Source organism: Ovis aries, chromosome 16 (assembly GCF_016772045.2).
Source record: "Ovis aries strain OAR_USU_Benz2616 breed Rambouillet chromosome 16, ARS-UI_Ramb_v3.0, whole genome shotgun sequence".
Taxonomy (NCBI): Eukaryota; Metazoa; Chordata; class Mammalia; order Artiodactyla; family Bovidae; genus Ovis; species Ovis aries.
In genome coordinates, this window is record NC_056069.1 from 59477534 (window position 1) to 59494372 (window position 16839).

General features: G+C 39.3%; 1 protein-coding gene across 3 annotated transcripts in view; it reads left to right on the top strand.

Annotated features, from left to right (window-relative positions):
• The window catches only part of DNAH5 (dynein axonemal heavy chain 5), a 313711-nt gene that overhangs the window by 165512 nt on the left and 131360 nt on the right, over positions 1 to 16839 (top strand). For all 3 annotated transcript variants that reach the window (XM_060400272.1, XM_012097159.4, XM_060400271.1), the window contains exons 41-46: positions 769 to 922; positions 8034 to 8180; positions 11234 to 11475; positions 13923 to 14099; positions 14580 to 14781; positions 16226 to 16368. In XM_060400272.1, coding sequence (XP_060256255.1) covers positions 769 to 922; positions 8034 to 8180; positions 11234 to 11475; positions 13923 to 14099; positions 14580 to 14781; positions 16226 to 16368 — 1065 coding nt within the window. The remainder of the gene's footprint in view (positions 1 to 768; positions 923 to 8033; positions 8181 to 11233; positions 11476 to 13922; positions 14100 to 14579; positions 14782 to 16225; positions 16369 to 16839) is intronic.

A 16839-nucleotide genomic window follows, 5' to 3' on the forward strand; every position in this document is an offset into this window, starting at 1 on the left:
GCATCATTTATAGTGAATTTAAGCATAGCATGAATCATAGGGCTGAATCTTGGGATCAGATCCTTACTCCATAACTTTACAATGAATAATCTTGGGTAAATTACTTAGTCTCTTTGTGTCTCAGTTTTCTTATCTGTAAAACGAAGATATCATTTGTACTAAGCTCATAGAAATTTAAATTTAGCATAGTGTTTCACAGAGTAGCTTCCATACATCTGTCTGATAGATAAAAACTATACATTAGATTTACAAAGATGGCTTGGCAGTTGTATGGAATTTCAGTCAACTTGGTATGCTTGAAATGATCTTTTTATACTAAATATTATCTTCTAAATTAAACATCTAAAATAATTTTGCTATTTGAGCCTTTGTTCTTAAGTTGCTCTTAATGTGTACATTCATGTAAATATAAGTGTTTGTAATTTCCTAAGTCAGATATCGATTAGGTTGGGATATCATTTTGATTATGTTCAGCCTGCTTTTTGCCTAGCTGTGTATATTTTTTATTGTAGTAAAACTCAGTGCTTAAATATATCTTTTAAACTATTTTTTAAGTGTACAGCCCAGTGGTATTAAATACATTCGGTGTATTGTGCAAACATCACTACTATTTGCCTTCAGAACTTTTTCCATCTTTCCAAACTGGCACGTCCATATGTATTAATAATAACTCCCCATACCTCTAACCTTGCCTCATGTCTGTACTTATTTTGAACACAATGATAAGTCCTGACAGCTGTTTATGTGGGGATTTTGTTTTATTTTCAGGTTGAAGAAGCTGGTTTAATCAACCATCCTCCTTGGAAACTGAAAGTCATCCAGCTGTTTGAAACACAGAGAGTGCGGCATGGAATGATGACCCTAGGGCCAAGTGGAGCAGGGAAGACCACCTGCATCCGCACCCTGATGAAAGCCATGACTGGTAAGGGGACCGTCAAGCCTCATTACCCTGGGGGCACATTTTGTGACATGTGAATGCTCCGAGAGGAACACAAATATAGATGTATATTAACATATTTTTATAGGAGGAGACCTCTTGGAGAAGGAAATGGCAACCCACTCCCATATTCTTGTCTGGGAACTCCCATGGACAGAGGAGCCTGACGGGCTATAGTCCATGGTGTCGCAAAGAGTCAGGGATGACTGAGCATGCATGCCACAATATTAGAGTTGAATAGCATGGGGTTGCAAAAGAGTCAGACACGACTTAGCGACTAAACAGCAGCAGCAGCATGTAAGAATATATCCAATATTCAACTTTTTTGAATATTGGATATATTTTAGAGATAACACAGTACATTAATAGACCAGAGAAGAAAAACATTTTTTTTCCAGCTTGTATTTTAAATTAAAAAAAATTTTTTTTTATTTGACTGTGCTCCGTGCCATGCGGGATCTTAGTTTCCTAATCAGGGATCAAACTGTGCCCCCTGCAGTGGAAGTACAGAGTCCTAACCGCTGGACGGCCAGGGAACCCCCATTTCCAGCTTTATTCAGATATTATTTTGACATATATATAAGTTTAAGGTGTGCAGTGTGCTGATTTGATGCATATATATGTTGCAAAATTATTGTCACCATAGCATGAGTTACCACCTCCATCATATCACATAATAACCATTTCTTTTTTTGTGATGACAGCATTTAAGATTTATTGATAGTTTCTTAGAAATATTCAAATATTTGTATGATACAGTATTATTAGCTATAATCACCATGCTGATACATTAGGTGCCCAAACTTGCTAATTTTATAACTATAATTTTTTATCCCTTTCCAATATCTCTCCATGCCCCACCCCATCCCTTATAACTACAGTTCCACAATCCATTTCTCTGTTGCTGTTATTCAGTCACTAAGTCATGTCCAGCTCTTTGCGACCCCATGGACTACAACAGGTTTCCCTCTCCTTCACTATCTCTGGGCTTCCCTGAGAGCTCAGTTGGTAAAGAATCCGCCTGCAATGCAGTAGACCCTGGTTCGATTCCTAGGTTGGGAAGACCTGCTGGAGAAGGGATAGGCTACCCACTCTAGTATTCTTGGGCTTCCCTGTGGCTCAGCTGGTAAAGAATCCGCCTGCAATGTGGGAAACCTGGATTCGATCCTTGGGTTGGGAAAATCCCCTGAAGAAGGGAAAGGCTACCCACCCCAGTATTCTGGCCTGGAGAATTCCATGGACTGTATAGTCCGTGGGGTCGCAAAGAGTCAGACACGACAGAGCGACTTTCACTTTTACTATCTCCTAGAGCTTGCTCAAACTCATGTCCATTGAGTAGGTGATGCCATCCAACCATCTCGTTCTCTGTTGTCCCCTTCTCCTCCTGCCTCCAATCTTTCCCAGCATCAGCATCTTTTCCAAAGAGTCAGCTCTTTGCATCAGGTAGCCAAAGTATTGGAGCTTCTGCGGAAGCTGAGCTTGACATTTTTAGATGCCATATATAAGTGATACCACACAGTATTTGTCTTTCTGTGTCTGAATTATTTCATTTAACATGATACCCTCAAAGTCCATTCATGTTTCCACAAATGGCAGGATGTTCTTGTATTTTGTGCGTGAATAATATTCCATTGCATATGTAAGCCACATCTTTATTCATTCATCCATGGGCAGGCAGAAGATTGTTTCTATATCTTGGATTTTCTGAATTATGCAAACATTTTTTTTAAGTGATTTCACGGACTGTGTTATATGTTTTACATATGTTATGCCATTTAGTTTTCAAAATGATCTTGAGATATGATTACTGTTATCTCCATTTTGGACAAAAAAGTCAAGATTCAACTTCAGAAATACTCAACGTCAGAAAGATGGTAAATAATGAGACTCAAAGTTAAGGTCAGAGCCCATTAAGGTAAAACCCAGAATTTTCCCAGCATACCATACCATTTCACAATTATGACTTAATGTAAGATGCTTACTATATGACATATAAGACCCAGGTCTCCCGCATTGCAGGTGGATTCTTTACCAGCTGAGTCACCAGGGAAGCCCAAGAAGACTGGACTGGGTAGCCTATCCCTTCTCCAGGAGATCTTCCCAACCAAGGAGTCAAACTGGGGTCTTCTGCATTGTAGGCAGATTTTTACCAGCTGAGCTACCAGGGAAGCCCCAATATAGGATGCTACCTCTCAATAAATATAAGATAATTCCAAACCTGATTCTTAAATTCTATGTGTTAAAAAACCACCCTCACTGTAAACTAATTTCCTGCCCCGAATCAGATATTTTTCTTGAGAAGTGAAATCAGTGCACTTAATTTCCAGATGTCCCTAAGCCTTACATCTAAGCCCCTAACCCAGGGTCATCTAAGCATAATGGCTATTGCCTTGTTCACAGTTATCCTTGTATTCTCTGGTTCTTATTAAACATGGATGACTTTCTTCTTAAAAGTATTGGCAACAATGGGCATGGCAGTTAAGTTCCAAAATTTCACAGAATCTTGGCTGTTAGGGTGCACCATGCATTGTCCCACAGGGAAGAGCTGCTTGGCTGGGTTTCTGGCCAGCTTATAGAGCCTCAGTGCACTGATATTGGTTGATAGTGATAGTCTATATTTGTTCTAGGTCCTGCACACGTTGGATTTAGTCTGTTTCCTCAGCCATAGGATGAAATGAATTCTGTACAATAGGACTCTACGTGGGGGTCCTCACACTGAGACAGGATTATACCCTCAGCTAGCACCTACCTCCACTAAAACAGATTTCACACCTGCAGGACTTTGTCATGTGATTTTCATGTGTGCTATTAAAATTCTGTTTGGGGATCTTTATATAGCATTAAAAGGATGTATTCCCTCTCTTAAACTATGCTTAATAATACTTTTGTTGGTATGAAGCTGCCTTCTGTTAATAAACTACATATGTGCTGGGTACAGTTACCTGAGCAAAATAAGTGGTGGTGGTGGTGGTTGTGGTTTAGTTGTGTCTGATTCTTGCATTCCCAGAGTGGGTAGCCCACCAGACTCTTCTGTCCATGGGATTTCTCAGACAAGGGTACTGAAGTGGGTTGCCATTTCCTTCTTCAGGGGATCTTCCCGACCCATGGATCGAACCTGGGTCTCCTGCATTGTGGGCAGATTCTTTACCAACTAAGCCACCCGGGAAGCCCTGGTGTCTTAAAATGAGTACTAAATATTAAATGATATAGATGTATTATGTCAGTCATGCCCTACCCTTTGCGACTCCATGGGCTGTAGCTTACAAGACTCCTCTGTCCATGGAGTTTCCCAGGCAAGAGTACTGGAGTGGGTTGCCATTTCCTTCTCCATGTATAATATGTCTAAACTATGTACTCAATATGACATCACTGGCTTTGGAGAAGGTCTTTGCAAAAATGAATAAATTATTAGACTACTTGCTGTTTATTGACTTGTTCTTGGTTTTAGTTTGCAATACTTTGATGCAGTCTCAAAAACCCAATGATCTCAGTTTGTTTCCAAGGCAAGGCATTCAACAACACAGTAATCCAAGTCTATGCCCCAACCACTAATGTTGATGAAGCCAAAGTTAAATAGTTCTACAAAGACCTACAAGACTTTCTAGAACTAACACCAAGCAGGCATGAGAGAAAAAGAGTTTACAGTGAAGTGAAGTGACACAGATAATTAGAACTCAGCATAGAAGATTGGATGGGGGAAGATTTGGACATTTATGGTGTAAGCAGAGGCAAAGGAGATCAGAAACCTTTCTAAGGAACTCTAGAAAGGCTTACAGAGCAGGTGCTACTTCATCTGAGGTTTGAGGGTTAAATAGCAGATGGATAAAAGGTATTCTTAGCAGAATGAAGGCGCTGAGTAGACTGAAGGGACTGGTGAAAGCCTGATATACCAGGAAGTGCTCTGGTATGGATAAGATGTAATTTGTGTTGGTGGGGGTGGGCGAGGGGAGACGCGGAGGGGTAACCGATGCTATTCGTGCCCAGGGCCACCTCCCTTTGACCCTCCCCTGCTACAGATACAACCGTTGGACAGTTTCTCCCTCAAACAGCAGTGGTATCTCCGAGTTTGTCAGCCTTATGCCTTTCCAGTTCCTGGGAATTGGCTCAGCCTGGAAGAACAGATTGGGTGGGATGTTATGCTCCTGAGGCAGCCATACCCTCAACCAATATGGCGGAAAGAGTGGAAGGCAAGTGTCCATCTCCTCCTGTCTCCTAGAGGGACACTCCGTCTGTGACCAGCTCACCAACAAGCTCTTTATTGGCTTTCTCTCCTTTTCTGTCTCACTGTCTTTCACCCAAATTCAAACTCCCAGTTCCTCTGTCTTTATCTCAGGCTTTGCTTCCAGAGGAACTCAAATTTGAAGCAAGGTCACAGCATGAGAAGCTTTATAACTTTAGCTGAACTCTTAGATTTTACCCTGTGGGTGATGGGAAGCCGTAGAGCTGAGGTTTGGTGTGATTAGCCCTGTGTGCCATGAAGAGCATAGACTGGACAGGAGGGGCCGTCTGGGGATCTCCATAAGGAGGACCTAAGGAGAGGACAGCAAGAAAAGAAGGCTTACTCTGGGGCAGGGTCCATGAAGGTGAAAAGAATTAAGAGGAATCCATTTAACTAACATTTGAAAAGTCAAGCATTTTTTTTTTTTCCTTAGAGTGCTCGTATAAAAATATTATGGGATTTTAAATGAAAATGATACAATTCTACCTGCAACCATAATGGAATGATTTGTGATAGTTTCTCTTATATGGGCAACAGACCAAGTCCAGTTTTCATCTATGCTACTGTCAGATATTTGAAGAGTTTGCTGGCCTTTTGTAAAGTGTGATTAGATTTTTTAAAAAAAAGTATTGCTATTCTTACGGATATCATTTATTGAAAAACCTGCATTGTGCCAAAGTTGAACTTCAGCACTGTAAAATATTGCAAATAATTAACCCTGATTCTTTTTCTGATTTTGGAAAAAGAGAATTATCATTTAATTTTCTAGAAAAGTTTTAATTTAACACCTTTACAGTGTGCGTATCCATGCTTGTGTGCCTGTGTTTGTCGATCTTTCACACAATATGTGACATTTTAGCCTCTATTTTATGATTTTGCATTTTAAATCTTAAAAATTTTTTAATTGAAATATAGTTGATTTACATATTGTATTAGTTTCAGATGTATAGCAAAGTGATTCCACTGTATATTTTCTTTTCTAGATTCTCCTCCATTATAGGTTATTCAGTTCAGTTCAGTCGCTCAGTTGTGTCCGACTCTTTGAGACCCCATGAACCGCAGCACGCCAGGCCTCCCTATCCATCACCAACTCCTGGAGTCCACCCAAACCCATGTCCATCGAGTCAGTGATGCCATCCAACCATCTCATCCTCTATCGTCCCCTTCTCCTCCTGCCCTCAATCCCTCTCAGCATCAGGGTCTTATCCAATGATAGCTCTTCTCATCAGGTGGCCAAAGTATTGGAGTTTTCAGCTTCAACATCAGTCCCTCCAATGAACACCCAGGACTGATCTCCTTAAGGATGGACTGGTTGGATCTCCTTGCAGTCCAAGGGACTCTCAAGAGTCTTTTCCAACACCACAGTTCAAAAGCATTAATTCTTTGGTGCTCAGCCTTCTTTATAGTCCAACTCTCACACCATACATGACTAATGGAAAAGCCATAGCTTTGACTAGATGGACCTTTGTTGGCAAAGTCGTGTCTCTGTTTTTTAATATGCTATCTATGTTGGTCATAACTTTCCTTCCAAGGAGCAAGTGTCTTTTAATTTCATGGCTGCAATCACCATCTGCAGTGATTTTGGAGTCCAGGAAAATAAAGTCAGCCACTGTGTCCACTGTTTCCCCACTTATTTGCCATGAAGTGATAAGGATATTAAATGTATTTCCTTGTTCCATACAGTAAGTCCTTGTTGATTATCTAGTATATAAATGTATAAATATATGTGTATATTTTAATCCTGAACTCTTAATTTATCCCTCCCTGCCTTTCTCCTTTGCTAACCATAAGTTTGTTTTCTATGTCTCTGAGTCTATTTCTGTCTTTTAAATAAGTTCACTTGTACCATTTTTTAAGATTCCATGTACAATATACTATAAATCTTTGTCTTTGATTTTTTTAAACTTACTATCTATAGTCTCATACATACAGAATTCATCTTACTCGAGAATAGTTTCAGAGTTTGAGAGATTTGCATACCTTTTTTGAAGTTGACCACAGAAAAATAATTCTTGATTTTTGTAACATTAACTTAGCTGATTTTTTCCAAATGAGAAAGACCATATCTCAGCAAATGAAAGCTGTTAATGAGGAGAATCAAGCATCTTCTAAATGAATTTCAGATATAAGATTTAACCTGCATGCATGCATGCTTAGTCCTTCAATTGTTTCTGACTCTTTGTGACCCCATCAACTGTAGCCCACCATCCTCCTCTGTCCATGGAATTCTTCAGGCAAGAATACTGGAGTGGGTTGCCATTCCCTTATCCAGAGGATCTTCCTGACCCAGGGATTGAACCCAGGTCTCCTGCATTGTAGGCAGATTCTTTACCATCTGAGCCACCAGGGACCTACGATTTAACCTAGTAGACAAGAAACCAAAAGATTTTGAGCTGTGACATTTGAAGCGCTTCTGCTGCTGCTGCTAAGTCGCTTCAGTTGTGTCCGACTCTGTGCGACCCCATAGACGGCAGCCCACCAGGCTCCCCCGTCCCTGAGATTCTCCAGGCAAGAACACTGGAGTGGGTTGCCATTTCCTTCTCCAATGCATGAAAGTGAAAAGTGAAAGTGAAGTCGCTCAGTTGCATCTGACTCTTAGATTACATTAATTCCTCCATCAATTCCAGCATGGTATCATTCCCCCCCCCTTTTACAACCTGCAGTTTCCTTTTCCAGATGATAAAAAAGTGCTTTAGTCAATAACATATAATGAGGATAATTATGATAACAGTAAGATATGTATTTTCAATGTAATTTCTTATTTTTCATGTTTTGACTATCTGCTGACAGATAGTACACTGCAGACTGGTGCAGTGTTGCCTAATGATGGTTCATTCTCCATTTGAGTTGTTTAAAATCTGGATTTACTTGGTATAGATTGTGGAAAACCACACCGGGAAATGAGGATGAATCCTAAAGCAATTACAGCCCCACAGATGTTCGGTCGGCTTGATGTGGCGACGAATGATTGGACCGATGGGATATTTTCTACTCTTTGGAGGAAAACACTGAGGGCTAAGAAAGGTAGGAGATGAATTACAAGTGTAACCTTTTATTTTTAAATTTTTATTGGAGTAAAGCTGGTTTACAAACTTGTGTTAGTTTCAGGTATACAGCAGAGCAAATCAGTTATACATATACATGTATCAGTTCTTTTTTTAAAATTGTTTTCCATATAGGTCATTACAGAGTATTGAGTAGAGTTCCCCGTGCTAGACACCAGGTTTTTGTTAGTTACCTATTTTATATATAGTAGGGTGCATGTCAATCCCAGTCTCCCAGTGCATCCCTCCTCTCCTTACCTCTGATAACCATAAGTTTGTTTTCTACATCCATGACTCTAAAGAGAGTATTAGTTTATAATTTTTTTTTTTTTTGGTAGCACCACACAGCATGCAAGATCTTAGTTCTTCCAACAAGGATTGAACCTATATCCCCTGAGGTGAAAGCATGGAGTTTTAGCCATTGGACCACAATAGTCCCTGAATTACAGCTATAATTTTTGACATGTGCTTCTAAATAAAAGCCTTGGTAGCTATTTAAAATTAGTAGGGGACTTCCCGGTAGTCCAATGGCTAAGAATCCATCTTCCAATGCAGGAAACACAGGTTTGATCCCTAGTTGGGGAACTAAAATCCCACATACTGGAGGGAAATTGAGCTTGTGGGCCACAACTAAGCCCTGATGCAGCAAAATATATAAATATTAAAAAGAAATAAAATTAGTAAAACCGTATTTTCTGTATAATATCTTATCCAAGACCAAGAAGTCATAAATCACTATGATATTTGTGAATGATGAAACACAGAAATGATTGATTAATGTATTTAAAATACCCATCTCCTCCCTTTTTTTTTGGTTACAAAGGGAATTATTTTCCTTTTGAAAGAAGGAAAATATTCCTGTGGTATCTTAGAATGAAATAACAAAAGCTTTTAGGAAAATTGATTGTATTAAATCAAGTGATCTCACCATAACTATTTTCACTGAATATTTAAAAAATGGTACTCATCTCAGAATGGCCTATCTTTAGAAAACCGATTCTCCTATAAAATCACAGGTGGGAATGGGCTTCTTAGGAAAGAAGATTGTATCAAAAAGAAAGTTTTTGATCATACATTATTCTCTTTAGATGAGATGTGTGTTTGGCTTCAGTTTAAAGCAATTCCTTAAAGGCCAGTGGTTCACTCTGAATATTCTCTCACTTAGGAACCCTGCAAACTGAGCGCAGTGGTCCCAGAATATAAGTTCAGATGGAGGAGGTGATGATCAGTTCCCCTCTCACTCCTGAATGAGTAGGAGAAAGCACCATGAAAGCAATTGCAGGGACACAGGAGGATACAGGAGGAGGGCGGAGACATTTGGGTTCACTTCACGAGTCCATGCCTTGGGAAACAGTGTTCTGTTGAGAAACAGTTAAGGGGGCACCACAGATCTTCTCTTTGAGGGAATGTGACTGATCAACCCAACACCAATGGTGAAAGAGAAAAGAAAATGCTTCATTTCTAGTGTATTAGAAACTGCTGTTGTTTTATGGGAATTAAATACACTTTTGTTTCTGACTTATTCTAGTAATCCTGTGTCACACAGATCCAGTGAGCAAATGTTACTCAGAGACTAGGAGCTCAGAGGGTTTTTTTTTTTTTTTTAAAACTCTTTTAAAAGAGGCAACATACACTTTTACTTTCACAGGGACTCTGGCGATCGGATCACCATTTTCCTTAAACTGTTAGTTGAATAAGCATAATTAGGATTTTCTAAGCATTTCATTTGACTCAGAGTACTGCACAGTTCAGTTCAGTTCAGTCGCTCAGTCACACAGTTATTACAAATAAAAATTAGAACTACAGACTTGGTCATGGTGCTGGTTTGTAAAAGAGAACTAGTGATTAAAAAATTAAGAGCAACTGTGAAACCGAATACCTAAATTTACAAGGGCATTTCTGTTGGGTGTTCTGCTGATGCTGCTGTCTTTACCTGCAAATGTCTCCTGACCTGACATTTGTTAGTCTTTGTGCCCAGTGTCCCTCAGAAAGTGCTCTGTTGGGGACACTCATGACCTCCACCTTGTCACACACAGGCTGTCACTTCTTGGTCTAGCCCTGCTCTCGGCAGTGTCTGGCACAGCTGATCACTCCTTCAGACTCTTCCACCACTTGACATCATGGGCACCTTCTTCTACTTCTGCTTCACTGAGAGGTCAGCCAGAGGGAGGAACCAGCAGAGGAGACCCTGGTTCAGACCCAGAAGTCTGAATGCTCAAGTGCCTCTGTTCTCAGACTTCTTATCTGTACACTTATGATCTGGACAAAACTTACCCAGTCCGTGGCTCTCAATGCCATCTCTAAGCTGATCTCTACATTTTAATCTCTAGTCTTTGAATTCCCAACTCAACTGCTCTATGGGCTGTCTTGTTGAACATCTCAAACTCAGCCTGTGCAAACCAGAATGGATTCTTGGAGCTCTGCCTGTCTTTCTGATGTCACTCACATCCCTTTCTGCCTTCTCATCTTCTTTCTAAACAGGTTTGACTTCCTGCTGTTCCTGGAGCATGATCCCCTTAGCTTGTACCCACTTCAGGACCTTTGCAACTACTATTGCCACTGCCTGAAAAATCCTAGTCCTACAGCTCTTCATCACGTCATTCTGCTCCAGAAATATTTCATGGACCACCTTATCTGAAACACCCCACCCTCTTATCCTGCTGAATTTTTTTTTACATATTTCTTTGCATATTGCTTTGTCATCTCTACCTCTTAGAAAGCAACCTCTGTGATGGGCAGGATGTTGTCTTTTTTATCACCCTATCCCAGGATCAATGCTGATACAGGGAAGGTTGCTCAATGAATATCTTTTCAGGGAACAAATGACTTTTTGTTTTGATTGTGTGCTTTAAACAACTGCTACATAAAGAACTGGGAAACCCCTATGCAAAGAAATAAGATAATCGTTTAGGTCAAAGCTTTATTTAAAAATTAATGAAAATTACATTGTTATATTTCTTCAAGCATAGTTATGTACATATGCATATATGTGTCTGTATGCTCTTCCCCACTACCCTTGGTGGGATGTTTTAGGGGAGCATATCTGGATAGTTCTTGATGGTCCAGTAGATGCCATCTGGATTGAAAATCTGAATTCCGTTTTGGATGATAATAAAACACTAACCCTTGCCAATGGCGATCGGATTCCCATGGCTCCAAACTGCAAGATTGTTTTTGAACCTCATAATATTGACAACGCTTCGCCTGCTACTGTCTCAAGAAATGGGATGGTTTTCATGAGTTCTTCTGTCCTTGATTGGAGCCCTATTCTTGAGGTATGATTGGAATCTTTTTTGGTATAATTAAAGAGGGAAATAGGTCCTTGAGCATTCCTTTAGAGTGTGCACTGATTTTCCTGCAGACTTCTGGTGTAATTGCATTTTAATGCTGATGTTTATGAGAGACCCTTTAATGCTCTTGTGACCATCAGCCCTGGTTGTCCCTTAAAGATTTCCTCAGTGCTCAGGGTTCTTCAGCTCGGGTTGAGGAATCATTGCAAGGCCTAGGTGAATCAATAATCCTGCTGCTGCTGCTGCTAAGTCACTTCAATCGTGTCCGACTCTGCGACCCCATAGACGGCAGCTCACCAGGCTCCCCCGTCCCTGGGATTCTCCAGGCAAGAACACTGTAAATGAATAAGGAAAATTTAAACAACCGTCTTAGAATATTAACTTGAAGGAGACAATTTATTAAAATTGCATATAAAGAATTTTTATGAGACTCAATAGTAATAATGTAGTTTTAAGTTTGCACCTGGAAATAATATTTCAGATAATCTCTGTTTAATTCTTGATAAGGTGTATTATTTTATTACTACCAGTATATGTTAGGGTATATTGATTATGGTAAGATTATAATTGAATGCCTTGCATACTTATATATTTTACTAAATAAATGCCATAACATAAGGCAGAATGATTATTAGATGAGCCATCAGTACAATCTTTTTTGACACTGTCGGTCAAATTATTATTTTCATTTGAATAAGTTTTTTGGAGATAATTTTGATTAAAAACTTATAAATACATATTTTAAATTAGGGAATTATAAAGAAAAGTGATTCTGATGTACAGTTGGATATGTCACTGTTGGATATGTGAAAATTTCAGATTTCACAATTAAATTATCCATCCTTCAAGGAAAATTTAGAACAAGAATTCTCAACTCTGGCTTTGCAAGAATAATCACCAATGGCATTTCTTTAAAATACAGATAACTGTGTCACACCTCAGTCTATCAAATTAGAATCTTTGGGGAGAGAGTTGTTCTAAATGTTTTTTAAAAAATACCACAGTTGGCAAAACCAATACAGTATTGTAAAGTAAAATAAAGTAAAAATAAAAATTTAAAAAAATAATAAAAAAAATAAAAATAAAAATAAGAAAACAAACAAACAAACAAAAAAAGTACCACAGTGGATTCAGGCTTGGTGACCAGGGATACAGCAAACTCCAAGTAAAAATGAATTTGTGATTTTCTCCCAAATACTTCAGATTTACAAAGGCTTTTAGAAAATATTTTTACACTATTAGCTAATGACTATTTACAGTTTGCTATTTATGAAATGAGTTTCTATTATATTCTGTCCATGTTGAAGGTGAATAAGACCTCTATATTAATGCTAATTTGCTTACAAATGGATAGCAAGAAGCAGGACTCATAACTCTCTGACTGGAAATGTTTAGAAGAGGCCAGGGCAGCTCTGAGAGGGTCACTGGAGGGCTGACAGTGGAGAAGTTGTGATCGTGAGACTCCATGAACCTCTGTGAGTCACGCTGATTACTCGGCCCTGCGTATGATATTTTCTGCCTCCATCAACTTGAAGTGCTATGTTTGGTTTTTGTCATTGTGCAATCATGTTGACTTCATGAAATTATGGATAACCGAGAATCGCCGTTTTATTGCTTCTGTTCGGAGTCTCTAAGAGTGACCTGATTTCTTGATGCCAAGGGAAATCTCCTCATCTGAAGAAAATCTTGTTGTGTGTTAAATGATATTTTGTTATGAATCACATGCAATTTCCTAATACTGCTTTTCCCAAATGACCAAATTCTCCATTTTCCTAAGTATTCTTTGATATTTTTTCTATAGTGGTTATTAATTAGATTAGAAGAAGTAAAACTGTGATATATCTGTCTCCCATTTTGAATAATCTGAGAATGCATTTCCTTTATCTTTTATTCTTCTTTTTTTTCCTAAATTATTTCCATGTATATGTCTCCTCATTTTCTCTGAGCATATTTTAACCAAGAGCCTAAGACTTTTCCCTTTATCTTGACTTCAAGACCTGAGCTTAGGTGTAGTGTAGCTGAACTTACAGATGCTAGAATCAGACTTTGGGACCATTTTTTTCTAAATGACTTGGACGTCCCAGGTGGCTCATTGGTAAAGAATCCACCTGCAATGCAGCGGGTTTGATCCCTGGGTTGGGGATAGCCTTGACACCTCCAAGCTATGGGATCCTGGGCACGTTACTTAAACTCCTTGGGCCTTAGTTTCCTCATCTGTAGAAGGATAATAACCATTCCTATCTCATAGAATTTTTTTTTACATTAAATGAGGTCACACATGAAAGAATTTATATCAAGGCCTGGTACAAGTACAATATAATCATTAGGTATTACTATTGTTAATTGATATTAAAAAACTTTTGCACCTCAACTGGATCATTTTTCTGGTGTGCCAATAAATTTAATGAATGCATTCATCTGAACATTAACAGGGTTTTCTTAAAAAACGTTCACCTCAAGAAGCTGAAATTCTTCGTCAGCTGTACACCAAGTCGTTTCCAGAACTGTATCGCTTCAGTATTCAGAACTTAGAGCATCAGATGGAGATGCTGGAGGCCTTTGTGGTCCTGCAAAGCATCAACATGCTCCAGGGCCTCATCCCTCCCAAGGTAAATCCCTCAATTTTCTAGAAATTTCTCCCTTGTTAGCTGAGCCACACTTTGCAGAGTGCAAGACTTGAAATTCATTCTTAGAACCATAGGGGGAGGGGAAAGTTTCAATCATGCACTTCACATATTAATGCTTTGTGTGTGTGTGTGTTCATTTCTATTTTTTTTTAAACAAAGCAAGCCACGGTTTGTATTGATCACTTGGTGGCAGGTTCACAGTCATCTAAAAGGATTCTAAATTTATTTCAGAAACTTGCTTGATATTCTGAGACATCAGTTCTGAATTTGTTCTCCAGTTTTGTTTTTTTTCCCTCCAGTTTTATTTATCTTTTCCTCGTTTTTTTTTTGGGGGGGGGTGGGGAGGGCTGGGAGAAAGCTGTTATCCCTTTTAGATCTTTACTTAGATTTTCATTAAGATATCAAAGCCAAGTCTTGGTTTGAGAATGAAGTAATTAAAAGGAAAGTTTCTTGCGTGCACAGGAGCAAGGCGGGGAGGTCACGGCGGAGCACCTGGGAAGACTGTATGTCTTCTCGCTGATGTGGAGCGTAGGGGCGGTGCTGGAACCAGATGGCCGGCGCCTCGTGGAGCAGTGGCTGCGCTCTCGGGAGATGCTGGCCCTGGACCTGCCACCCCTCGCGGGGCCTGACGACTCCATGTTTGACTACTACGTTGGGTCCGATGGTGAGTCCTGGGCTTCTATCCATCCATCACATGTGGGACCTTTTTTTTTTTTTTTCAAATGTCTAATATTTACCTTCTAGCTCTCCGCCTGCTGCTGCTGCTGCTATGTCGCTTCAGTCGTGTCCGACTCTGTGCGACCCCATAGGCAGCAGCCCACCAGGCTCCCCTGTCCCTGGGATTCTCCAGGCAAGAACACTGGAGTGGGTTGCCATTTCCTTCTCCAATGCATGAAAGGAAAAGTGAAAGTGAAGTCGTTCAGTCGCGTCCGACTCTTAGTGACCCCGTGGACTGCAGCCCACCAGGCTCCTCCGTCCATGGGATTTTCCAGGCAAGAGTACTGGAGTGGGGTGCCATTGCCTTCTCCAGCTCTCTACTTACCTATCTATTTATTGGTCTATATTTCCAAATGGTAATCAAAACTACTGTAAAATTGAAATGGAAATGTTCGTGTGTGTTTGAAAGAGAGCCCATGATTTCTTTTTCATATATTTATTTCAGTTAGGTTCCAAATGCACATTTTTTTTTTGTTTCTAAATATATTGTGTGCTGAACTTTTAATGAGTTAAAAACAAATTTAAAAAATCCCCAAATCAGATGCATTTCAGCTATTCATTTGATATAATCAGCAACTTTTATAAAAATTACAAAGTGTGAAGTATATTTTTACCAAATAGGTGTGAATATTCATAAATATATGTTGTTTATTTATGTGCCTACATATTTATAAAGTACTTATATACACATATATGTACTACATTTATATGCAATATTTGTATATGGCATCCTAGAATGTTTCATTTTTGGTTTTACAATTAGAAAAGTATGTAATGAAAAATGATTTTAGGTACATATTGCTATCACTGTCCTGATATTTACACACACTTTATGTTATTAAAAACCTCTTGAGCATCTGTTGGATAGCAAAGAGGGATGTCAAACCAGTCAATCCTAAAGGAAATCAGTCATGAATATTCATTGGAAGAACTGATGCTGAAGCTCCAATACTTTGGCCACCTGATGCGAAGAGCTGACTCATTGGAAAAGACCCCGATGTTGGGAAAGATTGAAGGCAGGAGGAGAAGGGGACGACAGAGGATGAGTTTGGGCAAGCTCGGGGAGATGGTGATGGACAGGGAAGCCTGGCATGCTGCAGTCCATGGGGTTGAAGGGTCAGACATGACTTACTGACTGAGCAACAAGAACATATTTAAAAAGGGAATTGCAAGATAACTCTTACTATTACCACCTTTGAATAGCTCCTTTGGGAATTTTGACTTAGTGAACACATACTTAAATACTTAGATGTCTGAATTTAATGATTTTTATTTTTTGAGGAGCTTTCGGAAGATGACTTCATGAGATGTCAAAAATGTCTGCTCTTTATAATTAGAAATTAAATTATTAATAGAAATATGAAGATGTAATTGTTCTCTGTTCACCTCAGGCAAATGGATGCACTGGAACACGTGTACTGAGGAATATGTCTATCCATCTAACACCACCCCAGAATATGGCTCCATCCTGGTGCCAAATGTTGACAACGTGAGAACCGACTTCTTAATTAAAACCATTGCTAAACAGGGCAAGGTATGGCACTTTCTGTTTTATTTAAAATGGCACATTTAGAAATGTCACTTGAAAACATGGAGCATCTTGCATTCATTTTAGAATGCTTTATATTGCTGTTTACAATAAATAAAAATATTACCCAAATTAGTATACTACTTCTTTTATTATTCCTCAGTAACAATATTAGGACTTTCCAGGTGACTCAGCGGTAAGGAATTCACCTGCCAATGCAGGAGATGCAAAAGACTTGGGTTGGATCCCTGGGTTGGAAGATCCCTCGGAGAAGGAAATGGCAACCTACTCCAGTATTCCTGCCTGGACAGTTCCATGGACAGAGGAGCCCGGTGGGCCACAGTCCATGGAGTTGCAAAGAGTCGAAGATGACTGAGCATGCATGCAACAATATTAGAGTTGAATAGCTTTCTTTCATGATTAATTTTTTCTCATATATATATATATACATATATATACATATACATATACATATAT